At 47.0% G+C, this 18,762-nt stretch overlaps 2 protein-coding genes across 3 annotated transcripts; both read left to right on the forward strand.

The window, feature by feature from the left end:
- Window positions 1-4,486: 4,486 nt before the first annotated feature.
- LOC119708122 (endonuclease domain-containing 1 protein-like) lies at window positions 4,487-8,911 on the forward strand. Its single transcript, XM_038154091.1, has 2 exons — window positions 4,487-5,077; window positions 7,096-8,911. The coding sequence occupies exons 1-2, from the start codon at window positions 4,796-4,798 to the stop codon at window positions 7,630-7,632; spliced, it is 819 nt and encodes a 272-aa protein (XP_038010019.1). The 5' UTR covers window positions 4,487-4,795; the 3' UTR covers window positions 7,633-8,911.
- A 959-nt stretch (window positions 8,912-9,870) lies between these two features.
- Window positions 9,871-15,458, forward strand: LOC119708116 (endonuclease domain-containing 1 protein-like). Of its 2 annotated transcripts, none has more exons than XM_038154082.1 (3): window positions 9,871-10,006; window positions 12,624-12,942; window positions 14,079-15,458. In XM_038154082.1, the coding sequence occupies exons 2-3, from the start codon at window positions 12,658-12,660 to the stop codon at window positions 14,622-14,624; spliced, it is 831 nt and encodes a 276-aa protein (XP_038010010.1). In that variant the 5' UTR covers window positions 9,871-10,006; window positions 12,624-12,657; the 3' UTR covers window positions 14,625-15,458. The 2 variants fall into 2 exon arrangements, with proteins under 2 accessions (XP_038010010.1, XP_038010011.1); XM_038154083.1 differs by lacking the exon at window positions 9,871-10,006 and adding an exon at window positions 10,369-10,505.
- The last annotated feature ends 3,304 nt before the right edge of the window (window positions 15,459-18,762 follow it).

Consider the following 18,762-nt stretch of genomic DNA (forward strand, 5'->3'; position numbering starts at 1 on the left):
TGTATTGACTCTACAGGGAGTGCTGAGAACCAGCCCTTAAACAAGGCAAATCCTGCTTAGCCAAAACCAGAGCTCCTGGGATTACAAGTCATTTAGATGGTGTGAGCCAGGAACGAGTTCCTATAGCTGTTTGTTTGTGTTAGTCTGTCCTCAAGGGCCAGTTTCTTGTGAACTCATTATAATGAGGACATGATCTTAATTAAGCCAGGATTTGAGTCTGCCACCTCCAACAACACGGCATTATCACATCTTTTCTGGCTGGAGGCAGTGAGCTCTGAGTGACCTTCAGAGGTGAAGGCTGATCAGCATTGCCCACTGCACACAGCTGGCCCTCCCTTCCGTGCCTCATCCACGGGCTCCAGGGGATGCCAAGCCCAGCAGAGACGACCAAAGGCACAGCCCCTGAGCACAAGGGCTGCTCTCCCTCGTGAGCAACAAGGCTCTTCCTCTGAAGCCTGACATATTTCCTCTTGCAATCAACAACCTCATTTCCACGTGGAGTCAGCCAGCAGCCCAACTGGAAACCATGTTGACGTAACTGCTAATTACCCTCGGCATAACTAATGTGCAGTGGCAAAGCTTGTATTTATTGGAGCGTGGAGATGGCTAGCAGAGGAACCAAACTGGTGGAGAAGCTGCTGAAAAAGATCAGTCTCTCCTTAGAGAAAGAGATGAATGGCCAAGGTCTCATCTAGTTGCTGTCTTTTCCCCAGAAGAGTCTGAACCAGGGTTCTGGAAGTGTGTCCTCCTCCTGGCTCTCTGAGGTATGTGGTGTGGTTTTTATGACTTTGGGCAATAGAAAGACTTAAAAGTACAGCTCTCAGGACTAGAGGATTTGGCCTGTGTTGACATAATTTTCCAGGCAATATCTGAGTTTGGCAGGCCAGGGTGGGGTGGGATGGGGAGAAGATGGGAGATATATCTACCACAGGATCAAAGAAATGCTGTTTGGCAACATCAGCCACAGGACTCTAATTGAGCTGTGTTTTCATCTGGCTGAGCCTTGAGTCACCTCTGCAATTCATTATTTGTCATTTCCCAACAACCTGTTCCAGTGCTGTAGTAGGTGCCTAGAGGCAATTTTTATCCTGCTGTGCAACCTCCCAAACCAGTCTGTGGGCGCTGCCCTTTGTTACAGTGCCTGGCTCTGCCACAAAGAGCTCAGCTTTGGTGTTCTTGACCTTTTGAGTAGCTGCAGGCAGCTCTTGGGCTGCCCTTCAGCCTCCCTTTGGCCAGACTCAACACGTCTGAATGCCTGCTTTCCAAAGGTGTGTGCTCCGTGCCTCAGACCACCCTGGTAGCATATCTGAGAGCATCTTCAAAGCAGCCAAATCTCAACAGCCTTTCGGAGTCTGCATACATGGGGAAATCCCAATATACAAACATCTTCCAGGAAGAAAAAATCAAAGGAGGCTTTATAAGCAGGTTGTATTAATAAGTAAAGGTATTTCATCCTCCTAAGAATGTATCTGTATGAAACCACAGCATGGATTAATTTCTATACAGACCAAAATGTGATTGAAATTGAAGTGCAGTTATGACTGCTGCTAAAGCTTATGAGGAAGTGTGTTGTTATCACTGCATGGTGGAAAGAAAATTCCACAAATTCAGAATTCAGGCTCCAGAGTTGCTTTAAAATGCTGGGACTTCCATTTTACCTGAAGAACAACTGCAGAATGTGAGAGGCCAGAAGGAAAGGGTAACCCAGGTTCTTGTTAATAGAGCCCTTGGAGTGGATTAGAATGAAACAACACTGAATGACCAGTGTTTTTAAGAATATATATGTATATGGGTTTATTTTAGAACAATTTGGATACAATGGAAAGGAAGGTACACAGTCATTTTGGTTAGTATTATCTTTATTAATATCCATATTATATATCTATATAATATATATCTCTCTACATATATATATCTCCATATTTTTATTTTTTAAACTATATATGCATATATATCTATATATATCCATTAAAATATCACTTAAGGAAATACATAAAGGAATAAAAGAAAGGATAAGAGTAGAAAGACCTCGCCTCCCATGGATCCAGGGACAAGATTTTATTGTTGCTATTTTGATGTGCGTTGGTTGAAGTGATGGTCACAGTCTTGATCCATCCAGTGTGGGGGGAAAAGCCTCCCCAGAAAAGTCCAGTGAGTTAAAATATGCTCAGGCTTCGTGGGAATGCCCAGCTACCTCACCTGGGGGGATCAGCTTTCAGTCCTTTGGTGGAAGGCCTCAGGAATGAGTCTGGGGACACTTCAGGGGGTCTTTGATGGTTTTTGCCTCTTCTCAGCTGCCTCTCACATCAGGGAAGCTGAGGCTGTTATGGCCCATCAGAAGGGATGAAAACCCTCAGGTGTGAATGTGACCTTCCCCAGGGGCAAGGGGTGGGAGTTGTACAGCTGAGCCACTTGTTTGAGTACAATTGCCATGATAAAAACACCATCCTGCCTCCGCAGGGTCTGCTTCTTATCATCCTTCTCCCTTATCTGGCTCAAAACCTGCCTTGTAGCCTCCCGTGGTGGTTGCTCACTACCTCTGTCTTATGCAGTTCAGAGGTTTTGCCACGTGAGGATCTGAAAGTGAAAATAATAACCTGATTTTTGGTCTGCAAAGCCAAAAGAAACTGAAAGAGTGAGTGTAACCGCAGGGAGCCTGACAGCTCTCAGCTGTGAGTGTTAGTAGCAGGGTGGTGCTTCACTGGTGGCAAGGAGGTGACCCCTCTGTCACCTCAGCGTTACCTGCTCTGCATGTACAGCAACTGTGGCACCTGCCCTGGTGGAGTTAATATAACCAAAGATATCCAAATCCCACACCAACTTTTTCAGCTGAACTGTACAATATTAAAAAAGCTGTTGATCCTTGTGAGGAAAAAAACCGGATTGAATAATTTATCTCCAAAATTCAAGGATTGCCATGAGCCAGCATTTGGAGCATTGCATAGAAAGGCTTGAGGAAAATTGTTTAAAATGGATAATGTACCTCTGGTGTCCTTGGGGGGGATTTAGTAACATAGTCAAGCTTTTATATCCTTACCTTTTCCTTGCACTTTTCTCCATAAAATTGATGCTTTTCATATGGCTCTGGACAAGGGTTCTATTTTTCACACAAAAAATGTTCCTTGAGGGAGAGCTGCACAGCAGAGGTGATTTAGGGTCACTTCTGGGACACAGGGGAAAAACAGAAGAAGCAGCTGTTGCCTTTTCTGTGAACCTCTAATCTTTGGTCTGATTGGGTCAGTGTTTTACCCATCACTTGAAGCTCACTCTCATTTGCACACCTGGCAGAGGTGAACATGTGAATGCCCCATCCCTGGAAGTGCTCAAGACCAGGATGGATTGGACTTTGAGCAACCTGGTCTAGTGGAAGGTGTCACTCCTTGGTGTCATAACAGGGGATTTGGAAGTGGATGATCCCTAAGGACCCTCCCAGTCCAAACCATTCCATGATTCTTTCTGTGATTCTATGAACATACTTGGCATGTGAGGTGAGACATGCATGTACCACCACCCTGGCTGACGTAAAGAGTGTGCTGGCCTTGAGGTGTCTACACTCCCTCTCCGTCCTCACTCACAGATCCTGTCTGTGGCCATGGGATCTTTGCTGTCCTTGAAGGAGAACAGTCCAGAAGAGCACAAATCTCCTCAATCCACCTGTCCAAGCAACATTCCTGTTTCTTGCATTTTGTTTTCTCATGTGCATTTGGCTTCTGCTGCTGCGATTTACTTTGCCCTGAAGACCTGCAGCCCTCCCTGTACTTGGTATCTCTTCAGCTATCCACCTCCTCTTTCCGCAGGGACTGAAAACTCAGGAGAAAGCTTTCATGACATATCTTTTTTTTTTTTTTTTTTTTTTTAGTAGAATCACAGCATCATTTAGGTTGGAAAAGATGTCCAAGATCATCAAGTCACACCTTTGATCAATCACCTCCTTGTCACACAGACCATGGCACTGAGAGCCATGTCCAGTCATTAAAGTAGAAACAGCACTGCCCTCTGGTCCAAAACCCCCTTTTTCCACTACTGCAGTCGTAAGAGCTGTTTCCATTTCCCTGCATTTGCTCAGCTACTTCCCAGCTTGCCCTGCTTTTCCCATGAGGTTGGTCTGCTGCATTTAGCATCTGATAGAAAGAAAACTGAGGGAGAAATCAGGAGAACATCCACTGGGAGAAGCCAGATCCAGACTTCAAAACAATTTCACTAAAAAAGTGCTGTAAATCCTGTTTTGGTTTTTTTTTTTTTTTTTTTCCTACCATGAAATGGAAAACCTACCAAAAGTACTTCATGTAGGAATCTCTGATCTCACAACTGTAAGAAGACTGGAGGATACAACAGAATTTTTTACAAGTAGAAGAAATGGATGTTTTCCTTATGGAACAGACCACAGGGGAGTTGGCTCACTGGGCAGCAGAGCTCACTAAACATCTCTCATGCAGAAAGTGCACAGCTCAGGGCAATGATGTAGTAAATAGGCACAGGAGCACAGATTTTTATTTCAAAAAGTGAAATGCAAAACCATGAGCTCACAGACCTCAAGAGTTGTTTGACAGATTCATTACTTCTTATGCTTATATCTGGTTATAACAACCAATACATTGTTACTGTATTCCTGGAGTTTTGGAAGTGGAAGAAAATTAATCCAGTTTAGTTGTCAATGAATGAACAGTGGGAATAGACTGCTCCTCTGCCAGCTCCGTCCCACATGCACAGGCCATGTCCAGCTCTCTCCAAGCTGAGTGTCCCTCTGCATTTGCCTTCCAGGGGAGCAAGAGCCCTTCACTGAAATCCTCCCACCATGCTGCGGCTGCTGCTGCTGCAGGTGTTGGCCAGCTGCCTCTGGCTGGGACACAGCAAGGTGGTGAACTCCTTTGCAGATTGTCCTAGGTTTTTCTACAGGAATATTACCCCAAATGAAGCTCTGGAGCCACAGAACCCAGCCTGGATCTGCCAGCACTATAAAAACCAGTACCACTTCGCCACCCTGTACGACAGAGATTTGCGCATTCCCGTGTACTCTGCTTACATCTACCAGCCTGGACTTGGAAACAGATCTAGCTTGTGGTTTGTTGAACCTCAGGTGGGTGTCTCTCCTACAGCACATCACCGTCCAGTCATTCAGACATGAACTGCAACATTCAACCCAACTTTTCTATTTCCTCCCACTTCCCTACACACGTGCAAATGGACACACTGGATGGGAATGTCCTCACTGAACTTCAAACCCCTGCACCACATGGTTCCTCTGACGCATCTGAGACATCAGCAGGAGCATGAGATGAATCACATCCCAAAGGTGCCCAGCTCTCTGCCTTCACCTGACAGGAACAGCAAATCAGATTGCTTTGCATGACATGACAAAGTCAAATGCTTCCCCTCCCTGTGCCCTGCTGTGCTGGGTGACCAAGGGATGGGGAAAGGCATCCAGGAGAGGCTAAACTGGAGGGACCAACAGTCCTGCTGGCATCTGATCCCCACTCTGCCCTGGGCTGTTCTGCATCCCTGGCAGAGCTTCTCTGCTCCCAGTGAAGGGTCAAACAGGCTTTGTGAAAGGAGTGAGGTGAAACTCAGAAGGGGGTGAGATGGCCCAGGGACAAAGCCTCAGGAGAAAAGGCACTGGAGATGAGAGGGTCATGTTAACTGGGGAGGGATTTCTGGAGTGACATTTCAGGCAGTGCAAAGTGAGGAGCATCAGTGTTGTTCCATTCAGTAGGGTGGGATCTCCATGCATGGGCAGTGACCCCTGAGCACCTTTGGCTCAGGCTTGATCCAGAAGGATCCAGCAGACAGGCAAAACTCCAGAAGCTCTAGAGCCCTCACAAATGTCCTTCTGACATAGCTCAGTAGTACAAGCTAGGCCAGTTAAGGAACAGAAGAACAGCAAATTCAGGACCTTTCTATGAGCAGAGTAGGAGGATAGTTTTTGGTGAAATTGTGCAAGATCATGATGGCCAGAGGAAGGCTAAATAGGCTTTCCTAAAGATGAACAACAAGGTGTTAAAGCTATGAAAAAAAAAACCAAAAAACCATTTGCACTTGTTACTCACATGAACATGGGCAACTAATGTGGTCCTGCACCACTGCAGCCTCCACATTAGGGAGGGATAAAAACTTCTGTCTTTTGTAGACTCATAGAATCATAGAGTGGTTTGTGTTGGAAACAACCTTAAATATCATTTCAATCCAAACCGCCTGCATGGGACAGGCCACTTGCCACCAGACCAGTGTGCTCCAAACCCATCACTGGCCTTAAGTTCCTAGACCCTGGACACAGGATACCTGAAAATCCTTTGATTTTGGTAACTTTCTCCTGAGGCCTTTTTGGAGTATTTAGTTTTCACAGGAGTCTTGGGATTACAGGCTCCTCTCAGAAGCTGATGTTTTTAATTTCATATCAATCACACTGCAGAAAATGCTCCCTTGCCAGATCAGCTCTGAGAAACATTCCCAGCACTGCTGTAACCGATTCCATTCACATTGAGATATTTTGGCTTCCTGAGCAAAACTGTTCATCCTTTAATCAACTGTAGCCCTCCCAGGGAAAGCTCAGCTCCAGGACTGATTTCCTGACACATCTCCCTGTCTATGGGATTACAGGAGGCAACCTCTGGTGTTCCAGGACTAGGGTACAACTGTAGCAACTCCACATAAAATCACAGAATCATAGAATCAATCAATCACAGCATGGTGTGAGGGGATCCAGGGAGAGCCCTGGGCAGATTTGGGCTGTGGAGACAGGAGGAAAGGGAAGCAGATTTGTCAGGGCAGGTGTCTCACCAAAGTCACCTTTCAATCCTAGGAGTGGGAAATGCTCCTTGTCTCATGCATCCATCCATGGTTCCAGCACACGCTGCAGGCTGGATCACAAAGGTCACAAGTCAAGCTGAGAGCAGTCAGATTCTGAGCTGCTTGCTCTTGAAAGCTCTTGTGTTCATGTGGGAGGGTCATGTGTATGATTTCTCTGAGATTCACACATTTTCCTTCACTGAGATGACACAAAATGGGATCTTGACCATCAGAGACTTCTGCTCCAGGGTAATCTGTTTCATTACATCCATCCTCAGTACTGACACCTTTTCCTCTTCTTATCCTGTCAAGCTGATCAACCCAGCTTATTCCAAGGATATGGATACAGAGACGTCCATCAGTAATCGATACAAGATCACTCCACAGCAAATTGGCCAGAGTCAGGCTATCAGCCAAGACTACAAAAACCTCCAGGGTTTGGACCGTGGTCACTTGAGCCCCAGTGGCCATCAAAGTGGCAACAACAGCAAGTGGGCTACCTTCACCCTCACCAACATAGTGCCCCAGAACAGCACACTCAACAAGGGCCAGTGGAAAGACTACGAGAACCAAACAATGGCTCAGAAAACCCAGGGCTGTACAACCACCTATGTGATCACGGGTGCTGTGCCTGGGAACACCTACATCTCCAATAAGAGGGTTAATGTACCCAGCCACATCTGGTCAGCTGCCTGCTGCCAGACCAACACCATCATGAAGACTTGGGCAGTCATTGCTGAAAACAGCAATAACCACGTCCAGAACCTCACACTGGCACAACTGGAGGCCAACTTGTCCCAGCTCTATGGGAAGGGACAGGTTTCTCTGTTCCACAGTGCCTGTCCCTGATAACAAACCTTATATCCTGGGTGGAAAAGGCTCATGAGCTTTTCCCACATGTCATAGAATCACAGAATGCTTTGTTTTATGGGACTTCAAAGATCATCTTGTTCCATCGCTTTCCCTGTGCAGTGACACCTTCTACTACACCAGGTTGCTCCAAGTCCCATCCAACCTGGCCTTGAACACTTCCAGGGATGGGACAGCCACAGCTTCTCTGCTCACCCTGTGACAGGGCCTCACACCCCCTCAGTACAGAATTTCTCCCTAACATCTCATGTAACCCTGCCCTTTGTCAGTGTGAAATCATTCCTTCTTGTCCTGTCACTCCATGCCCTTGTCCAAAATCCCTCTCCAGATCTCTTGGTGAACTTCTAGGTAGTGGAAGGGGATCGAACTTCTCTCCACAGCCTTTTCTTGCCAAGGCTGAACACCCTCAGCTGTCTCAGCCTGTCTCTAGAGCAGAGACATTCCAGACCTTGAAACATCTTCATGGCCTCCATGGGACTCCACTCCAATATGTTTTTTGTCCTTCTCATGTTGTGGGCCCCAGAGCTGGACACAGCACTCCAGGTGCAAGGACCAGATTCTGGACAACCTGCTCTAGATCATCCTCCTTGACCAAGGGTATGGACTAGAAGATTTTGAGAGGTCCCTCCCATGCTCAACAATTCAGTGATTCTGTGATCCTGAGACATGCTTTTGTTTGCTTGCTTTTGAAGCTACACCTTTAGAGCAGCACCTGCGGTATCAGACAGGCAAGCTTTGGCATCAGATAAATAGAAAGCTTTGAGCAGCCAAAGCTGAATTTCTGTGATGCACTGCTTGGATACCTTTATTCTCTGCCCTCCTTCTGAAGCTTTTCTGCAAAATTATAGGGAACTGATCTGGGGAAATGTGTTCAATATATTCAATGTATTCAATGTATTCGATATCATAATCAAAAGATCATCACAGGACAGATCATTTAGTTCCTGAGTAGTTCACAATAAAAATTATTTGCTGCAGTGCTGGTTTGCAGGGTCATCTCATGTATAAACCACAAGTTCCTTCTCGCTGAAATTTCTACTACCAATAATGCCACAGTTCCTAGGACATTAGTCTGTGGCTTGAGACCACACTCATCCTCATCCCTGCTCATCCCATGCCCACTGCTTCTGCTTTCCAAGCTCTGGAACTATGGATGATTGACCAACCCCATGAATCCCACCTCCATCACCTCTTTGGGCTGGCCTGGGGACATTTATCCCAGGCAGTACCCAGAAATGCCCTGTCCTCCACAGCAAGCTTGTGAAATACTTGGGAAACCAAAAAGCAGAAGGAATCGGTTTCACAGAATTACTGAATGACAGAATTCAAGGTTGGAATAGACCTCCAAGGTCATCCTGTCACACCGTCCTCTCAGCACTACCACTGTAAACCTTAAACCACCAATCCATATCACCCAGTGCCAAATCCAAATGCCTTTGAAACACCTCCAGGGATGGTGACTCCAGCGCCTCTCTGGGCAACCTCTTCCATTGTCTGACAACATGACAGTTGAAAGTGTTTTTTTCTAACATCTAATATGAATTTCCCCTGTCTCATCTTAAAGCCTTTTCCTCTAGTTCTCTCACTACTGGCATGGTAGAAGAGACCAATTTCAACCTCATTACAGCCTCCTTTCAGGCAATTGTAGAGTGCCCTGTGCCTGCTCTTTTCGAGACTAAAATGTAATCCTAACATCTAATCTAGCTCTGCCTTCTGTCAGTTTAAAGGTGCTCCCTGTTGCCCTGTCACTCCAAACCCTTCTCAAAACCTCCCCTCCACGTGAACCACTCTCAGGTACTGAAGGAGCTCTAAGGTCTCCCAGAGCCTTCTCAGCAGAAGGCTTTGCATGAATGAGAGCTCTTACATACAAAGCCGTTGCAATCAGGCAAGGGAAAATATGCAGCCTGACCCTACTAATTGTGCTCTGAGAGGCTGTAGAGGAGCAGACTGTGAACATCTGGGTGTACTCAGAGACAGGCCAGTCAGTCTAATGCCACAAGAGATGTTCTGCCAGGAACAGAAACACATTCCCCATTCATAGGGAATGAGGAAATGAACAGATAAGTCACCAGACCCAGTTATTTTCTCCTGACACGTGATGCTGCAAGAACCTGGGAGAAATCCTGAGGAAATTGCAAATAGCAACTGCCACCCCACTTCAGGGTGGTGGTGAACAAATCTCCTTGAATAATAAAAGACCTTTCTTTTCAGTGAAATTCCCTGTTTATGACAGCGGGCAGATTTATGACCAGGTATATATTGCACCGGCACTCCTGAGGGATCAGCCAAGTGTTTCTTCAGGGACAAGAAGAAAGGAACTCTTCAGCTGCCTGTTCTGAGACTCTGCTTCAAGGTAAGCCCTTGCTCCTTTCTCGCCATTAACTCCAATATTTCAGGACTTTTCAGAGCTTTGGAATAAGTGTACATAGGCAAAACCTAGGCTGGAGGTGCTGAGTTCCAACATCTGCTCTCCAAAGAGTAAGGAGAGTTTATGCATGCACTGAATTTTGCAGCTTTTCAACACCTTCTGTAAAGAAGGTCAAGGACAGAGGGAATGATTTGGGAAAGAAGTCCAAGCCAAGTCACCTGGAAAATTAACATCAAACTGTTCAATAGGAAGGAGGGGTGAGTTTATTGAGCACTAAAACTCCACCCAGGACCTTGTGAGAGGCCTCTGGACAAACACAGGTGGCTGAACTCCTGGACGAACTCATTCTAAGCACTGTGGGAAATCTAACAACTCTGCCTACTTGGAGATCATAGAGAAACAGTCTGAGACTGCAGCAGAGGCACTTGAGACTCCTCTGCCACTTTGGGGCTGTGAGCAGAATCCTGTGCCACTCCTTCTCACGGTAGGCTGGTTTCTATGTATCTGATATTAAGTTAGACATGAAGTTAGTTAAATATATTTTAAACTTGTGGAGGGGGTCATACAAAAGGACTTTTCAGGAACTTCTCTACTTGATTTGGGGCAGTTATGGGCATGTTCTGCAGAGTACTGTAAAATGTCACCATTTGTTGTTCCTGTTCTTAGTTTCCAGCTTACTGATCCAGGGTTGCTAAAGAGAAAAAGGACCAGATGTCTGCATCAGAGCCAAGGGTATATGTAGCTTAATACCCCAATGTCAGCTGAGAGGCAGGACCCCAGGTGGATCAGTTGGGCTTCAGTATTGGGTGTGACTGCAAGAGCTGAGTGTCTGTGTGAACCTGGATGGGGCCAGAGACCTGTAGGAAGTGCAGCATTGCTGTTCTTTGCCTGCCCCATGCCCCATGAGATGAAAGCCCAGCTCAGCATGGCAGGGGGCTGAGCAGAGTCCATGCCCAGCTGCAGGTGTCTGCTGTGGGAAGGTGCTGAGAGCAGGAGGGAGTGAGAATGGCCTGAAACTGAGTCAGAGAAGATTTAAGCTGGATATCAGGAAGAGGTTTTTCACCCAGAGGGTGGCTGAGCCCTGAAACAGGCTCCCCTGGGAAGCGGTCACATCACCACACCTGCCTGAGTACAAAATGTGTTTGTACAATACTGCCAGGCACATGGTAGGATTTCTGGGGCTGTCCTGGGCAGGGCCAGAAGTTGGACTCGATGGCCCAGATGAGTCCATTTCAACTCAGCATCTTCTGTGATTCTATGAGATCATGTGGAAGCAGGGGCTTCCCGGCCCTGTTTTGTTAAAGGATTTTTTCTCCAGTGCCAGTGCAAAAGCTGAGCTCTGAGCTCAACTGAAATAGGCTGGAAAAGGTGACCTTGTCCCAGTGCCATATCTCAGTTCCACGATAACTTTGCCGTGAGAGCTGTTTAGGCACTGAGTGGGTTTGGAACACCCCTCAGACAGCCTATTCCCCCACCATTGCCTCCTCTGGGCACCTAAAACCTATTTTAGATTTCATCCTCTCATGTGAAAAAGAGAGATTTGCTCAAACCTTCAGTGCGTGTTCAGACTGCTACTGCCACATGAAAGCCAAAACGCTTCTCAGTCTGTGGGTGTCCTGTGGTAGGGACACTTCACTGAGCAGTTCTCTGGGTTGGAGGGTTTCACTGACCTGTTCAGGGTCCCACATCAACCAGAGAAAGCCCTCCTGGGTCTCCACAACTTTACCCACTGCCAGAAACTGCCAGCGCCCCTGAAGGACTCACTTCAAATGTTTACAGAATAACACTATTAATAAAACTGTGACAGGTTGAGGTTTGAGGCTTGCCAGTGAAAGTATCTGACTGCAAAGAGATATTCAAAGTGAGATATTAATTCAGAACAATATACTAAGAAGCTTTAATCCAAAAAAAAGCTGGCTTGAGGTAATCATTCAGCATGCATAAAGTAGGATTCTTACCCAAGAGGCATCTCTAAGGGAGAGAAGGCAGGTTCAGCCCAACAATTGATCCCAGAAGCTACAATGGAGACTTCCGTCATTTCTCTCCATTTTTAATTCACTTTTATACTATTTCTTTACATTTAGGTGGTGTTTGCATGTAGTCATACATCTTTCTCAGTGAGGGGCTGTCATGCCTTGGGGGTAGATATCTCAGTAAAGTACCTGCAGTAACCTTGGGATGGGGATGTGCGTCAGTCCAAGGAGAGGAATTTTGTCACGGCTGCTGATTCAGCAGCAGGACATTTTCATTGTCTCCTGTGGTTTTCAGTTGCCATGCAGATTATCAGATAGAAAACACCACTGAGATGTCTCTTCTGCAAGGGTTTTGAGAGAGCCTGGCCATGGTGTCTCCACTCCACCTGCTGTTTAGGCTCACCTTAGATTTAGTCCTCGCTGTGTGTGGCAGGCCATGTATGCTGACCGTGTTTCATCCAGGGAGGAGCAACTGTATTTTCTCCTGTAACGTGTCCACCTCTATTCTTTCATCCCCAGTCATCTCCCTGCACAATTCTATAGCATTGATGATTTTTCCACATCCAGGAGGACAGAAGTTACCCCCTCCTTGGTCTCTCATAGTCCCCTCCTCTGCATTTGCCTTCCAGGGGAGCAAGAGCCCTTCACTGAAATCCTCCCACCATGCTGGGGCTGCTGCTGCTGCAGGTGTTGGCCAGCTGCCTCTGGCTGGGACACAGCGAGGTGGTGAAGTCCTTTGAAACTTCATGTCCTCAGTTTTTTTTCCGGGAGATCCCTCCAAATGAAGCCCTGAGGCCACAGAACCCAGCCCGGATCTGCCAGCGCTACAAGAACCAGTATTACTTTGCCACCCTGTATGACAGGAAGATGCGTATTCCTGTCTACTCTGCTTACATCTACCAGCCTGGGCCTGGCAAAAGACCTAAAACTTGGCTGGTTGAGCCTCAGGTGAGTGTCTCTCCTACAACACATCACCCTCCAGCCACTCACAGATGAGCTGCAACATTCAACCCAACTTTTCTATTTCCTCCCACTTCCCTACACACATGCAAATGGACACACTGGATGGGATTGTCCTCACTGAACTTCAAACCCCTGCACCACATGGTTCCTCTGATGCATCTGAGACATCAGCAGGAGCATGAGATCAATCACATCCCAAAGGTGCCCAGCTCTCTGCCTTCACCTGACAGGAACAGCAAATCAGATTGCTTTGCATGACATGACAAAGCCAAATGCTTCCCCTCCCTGTGCCCTGCTGTGCTGGGTGACCAAGGGATGGGGAAAGGCATCCAGGAGAGGCTAGACTGGAGGGACCAACAGTCCTGCTGGCATCTGATCCCCACTCTGCCCTGGGCTGTTCTGCATCCCGGGCAGAGCTTCTCTGCTCCCAGTGAAGGGTCAAACAGGCTTTGTGAGTGGTGTGAGAGAAGTGGGGAAAAACTCAGAAGGGGTGAGATGGCCCAGGGACAAAGCCTCAGGAGAAAAGGCACTGGAGATGAGAGGGTCAGGTTTACTGGGGAGGGATCTCTGGAGTGACATTTCAGGCAGTGCAAAGTCAGGAGCATCAGTGTTGTTCCATTCAGTAGGGTGGGATCTCCATGCATGGGCAGTGACCCCTGAGCACCTTTGGCTCAGGCTTGGTCCAGAAGGATCCAGTAGACAGACAGAACTCCAAACCCAATAGAGCTCTCCCAGATGTCTTTCAGTCAAACTTCAGAACTTTAGGAAAACAGGCCAAGGAAATTACGGGCACAAAAAGAGGAAATTCATGTCATTGCTAGGGACAGAGGGGCAGGATTGATTTAGGTGAAAATGAACCACTGCACCATATGCAGTGTTCCAAAGGAAAGCTAACTATAATGCAGTAAATGTGAAAGTAATTTCTCAAACAAAAAATATTTGCAGTTCGATTGCACTTGGAGTTCCTCATAGGAACTCAAGCAACTGATCTGGTATTGTACCACATCAGGAGGAGACAAAAACTCAGGATATTGACACTCAGAGACTTCTGCTCTAGGGAAATCTGCTCAATTATCATCATGCCCAATACTAACACCTTTTTCTCTTTATTTCCTGTCAAGCTGATTGGCCCAACTTATCCCAAAACTATGGAAAAAGAGTGGACACTCTTAAATCAATACAATGTCACCTTAGAGAAACTCAGCCAGAGCCAGGCTATCCTTCATGACTACAAGAACCTGACAGGTTTGAACCGGGGCCATTTGAACCCCAATGGCCACCATGATGACTACAGCAGCAGGATGGCTACCTTCACCCTCACCAACATAGTGCCCCAGGATGAGAAACTCAACGGTGGCGCCTGGAACAACTACGAGCAGCAAACGATGATCAGGAGAACCCAGGGCTGTAAAACCACCTATGTCATCGTGGGTGCTGTGCCTGGGAACAACTACATCGCCAAAGGGAGGGTTAATAAACCCAGCCACCTCTGGTCAGCTGCCTGCTGCGTGGTGGACAATAACTACATAAAGGCTTGGGCGGTCATCGCTGAGAACGACAAGAACCAGGTTCAGCTCCTCACAGTGGGAGAGCTGGAGGACACGTTAACTGAGCTCTACGGGAGGGGACAGGTTTCCCTGTTTGACAGTGACTGTCCCCGGGAATAAGCCTCACATCCTGGGTGGAACAGGCTCAGGAGCTTTTGCCACATGTCATAGAATCAAAGAATGGTTTCAGTTTGAAGGAATGTTAAAGCCCATCCATGTAGTCTCAGCTCCTGAGCCATGGGCAGGGACACCTTCCACTATCTTTGGTGGCTCCAAGCCCTGTCTTGTGGTAGTGAGTTTCTTTGTTATGAAATTGTGGTGTTATAAGTTCAAAATGGTTTGTTCTGGTTGTCCCCCATGCTTATTGGTTTGTCCCTGAGATATGTCCACCATTCCCCTGTCCATCTACCTAAAGATCTACCCCTTATTCCAGAGTCTTCCCTGCCACTCAGGGGGACCCTGTCCTCCTCCCTTGTTCATCACAGAAACCCCACCTTTGTTTCCAGAAAATTCTTTGTCCATCCTGGATTCCTCAAATACCTATTGGTCTGCTTGGCCTGCTCTCCTCCCCTGTTGTCTCCCACTGGATGTCATGATCTATACCCTGCCTTGTGCCCCTCCCCAGATGTCTCGCCACTGGTCCAAGTTTGTGTCCTCCCCATGTTCCCTCTCCTGTACTTAAGATGCCGTTACCCTGCTGGAACTGTCACTTGTCCCTGGACCCTCTCAGATTAAAGCCTCTTGAGAACCTACACAAGTGATCTCTCTCTTTTCCTTCACTCTGGACTCCTCGACTCGGGATTCTAACAGCAGCCGCACAGAGCAGCTTTGCTGCCTCTGAGAGCTAGGCAGCCCTGCTTCACTGCCACCCAGACTGGCCCAAGGGGTGGACAGGGAGCAGCCACTCTTGGCACGGGCCAGGAGCTTGGGCTAGCCATGCTGATCTCCAAGTGGTCAGCCTGTGTCACTGTCCAACCTGGTTTTGAACACTTCCAGGGATGGAGCAGCCACAACTTCTCTGGACAATCTATGCTAGGGCCTCACAGTAAAGAGTTTATTCTTAACATCTAATCTAATCCCATCTGCTTTTGGTTTAAAGCCATTCCCCCTTGTCATGTCACTCCATACCATTTTCCAAAGTCCCTCTCTCTTTTAGAACCATCTGGAGACTGGAAGGCGTCCAAACTCTCCCAAGAGCCTTTTCTCCAGGCTCACTCACCCTCAGCTCTCTCATCCTCTCTCCAGAGCAGATGTGCTCCAGCTCTTGGAGCATCTTTGTGGCCTCCTCTGGACTCCACTCCAAAAGCTTTGTTGCCTTCCTGTTGTGGATCCCAGAGGTGGAGGCAGCCCTGCAGGGGAGGTCTCACCAGAACATAATAGAGAGGGACAAATGGACTGTAGAAGGGAACAAGACAACTCAAGGCTCCCAAAGACCTCTGATTCATTTCCAGGAAGTCTGAGAGAGCAGACTTCACATGATACCTGTGTTCCATTAGGAAGTGAGAAACCTGTCTTTAGGTCAGGAAAATTTATATATAAAAGGGTACACACTGCCACCTGCCTATAGAGTAGTTTTGGGATTAACATAACAATTTCCATGCCAAGTGTGTAATTTACTTATAAAACCTTGTGGAATTTTACATGTCTTCTGATTTTTGCTGCTCCTTTTGACCATGAACATTTAGGGATCTTGGGGTGGGGGTCCGTTTTCCTTGAAAGTGGTTTTGTGGGTAGAATGGGAGCTTCAGGCAAAGGTTAATAGGGAAACCTTCCTATTGAGTCATGAACTGCAGAAGGGACCCCCTGGCTTGGTAAACTCCTTCTCAGGGAGCTGTCTGGGTTCAGCTGGATTCAATCTTAGCCCCAGATTTTGTCAATTGTTTCCATCTAAAGGATTATATAGATGCAATTGAAACTTCATACAACTTGTCCCATAGGTTTGAGGATTGCAAACCATAGCAATTTACATAATTATATATGATTTAAGATTATAATGATAAGGAAAAAAAATATTAATCAGAATTACTTAGTTCACAGTATGGAAGCTATAAATACTAGTATAATATTGTGCACTATGAAGCAGTATTGAAGCAAATATATTAAAGCAGTTATAGTAGAACCAGCAAAATCAATTAAATAGAGATCACCCATACCAATGACCATGATCAAATCTCATTGGCTCAGCCTTGAGAAGTGACCTTGAGAAGGCATCTCCACTGCAAGGAGGAATCTCCACACACACACACTCTCCAGGAAGGTGTGTAAGAGCTAAAGGGAGCAAAAGCCAGTCTCTACTTCACATCAGCAACGATGTTCAGACACTTCCTGGGAAGCAGGATACAATTCTTCTAGAAGGCCAGCATTGAAAACTCACACACACCCCTCCTTCCTCCTGTCTCCCTTAGCTTATATATCTGAGCTGAAGTCATATGGCATGAAATATCCCTTTGGCTAATTTAGGTCACCTGGCCTAGTTCTGTCCCCTCCCAGGATCTTGCCCGCTCCCATCCCCTTTGACGGGGGAAGGAATATCAGAGGGACAGTGCTGCTTTGCAGTAGCCAAAACACTGGTCTCTTATCAACACCTGTCCAGCTACCAACACAGCACTGTAAGGGCTGTGACCTTTACCTCGGACAGTCCCAACACAGGCATTCACAATAAAGTTTACTTGCTGCAGTGCTGGATTGCAGGTTCACCTCATATATAAACCACAAGTTGCTTCCCACTGAAATTTCCACCAGCAGTAAAGTAACAGTGCCCATCCTTGCAGGAGGTTGAGTGTCCGAACACAACCAGAGGATGCCGTAACACCCACACAAGTGTCGACATCACACTCCACACACTTCTCCTTCTCCGCATACTTCTCCAACAAATGAGGATAAACAAAGTGGGCCAGGGTGCCAACAACTCGTACAAGATATCCCCATGACTCCTGCAATGAGACTTGCAACTTTGATGTCCTCACTCTTGATCCTGTGGGGGTGTGGTCCTGTGCAACAGAGTCCAACTGGTTCTGTGAATTCAGGATTATGTGGGATTGCCCCATTTTTCCCCTGGCAGGGGTTTTACATTGGGTCATGCAGCAGTGTAAGGTTGGGGGACACTTTGGGGGTCTTTGATGGTTTATGGCCTCTTCTAATGATGTGACCACTGCTGGGCCCTGCTTTGTTCTGTCAGTTGGACCTCATCAGAAAGGAGGAATTTGCCCCACCTCCACCAGAGCTGCTTCTTCTTGGCGTTTCCCCTCATTCTGGATAAACCCCACTTTGTTTAAGACATCAGTCCCAGGTTAACAGAGCAAAAGGAACCACGAGACTCAACCAGTTTGTTTAAACAAACTTTGGTCTAAAACACTTCTTCTGGATATTTCTGCTTGTAACAACCAACTCATCATTCTGTTATTCCCAGGGTTTTGGAAATGGAAGAAAATGAGTCCAGTTTAGCTTTAAATGAATGAATGGTCATTGAATGACAGAACATTTGGGGTTGGAAAAGACCTTCAGGAGCTGCTACTTCCATGCCCTCCCATGGACAGGGACGCCTTCCACTATCCCAGGTTGCTCCAAGTCCCAGCCAGCCTGGCCATGGACACTTCCAGGGATGGGGCAGTCTCAGCTTCTGTGAGCAACCTGTGCTGGGGCCTCACCACCCCCACAGTAACAAATATCTTCCTAATATCCACTCCAAACCCACACTCCTTCCATTTCAATCCCTTTCTCCTTGTCTCAAGCTGCGTCAACAGAAATATAGGTTGGACATTAGGAAAACGTTTTTCACTGCAGAAAACAAAGAATGATAAAGTTCTGGACTGGTCAGCCCAGGGAGGTGGTAGAGTCACCATCCCTGGAAGTGTTTTTAAAAAAGAATGGATATGGCACTCGGTGCCATGGTTTAGTTAATATGTTGTGGCATGGTTTGGACTCGATCATCTGGAGGGTCTCTTCCAAACAAGTCACTCTGTGAATTCTGTCCTAATGGTGTGGTTAAACCCCAGGCAGCAGCCCCGCCCCAGGCAGCCGCTCCCTCACTCCCCAACCACCGGGATCAGGGAGAGAGCTGGAAGGGGAAAAGCTGGAAAACTCGTGGGCAGAGATAGAGACATTTATACAGGAAAAACAAAAGCTTTCCTCACAAGCAAAGCAGGTCAAGGAAATCTTTCACCATTTCCCATGGACTAAAAGGTGTTCTCCCAACTCCAGGAGGGCTGGGTCCTATTCCACCAAACACTTACCTGCGAAGACAAAACTCACCACTCCA

This window comes from Motacilla alba, chromosome 1A, assembly GCF_015832195.1.
Source record: "Motacilla alba alba isolate MOTALB_02 chromosome 1A, Motacilla_alba_V1.0_pri, whole genome shotgun sequence".
NCBI classification, from domain to species: domain Eukaryota; kingdom Metazoa; phylum Chordata; class Aves; order Passeriformes; family Motacillidae; genus Motacilla; species Motacilla alba.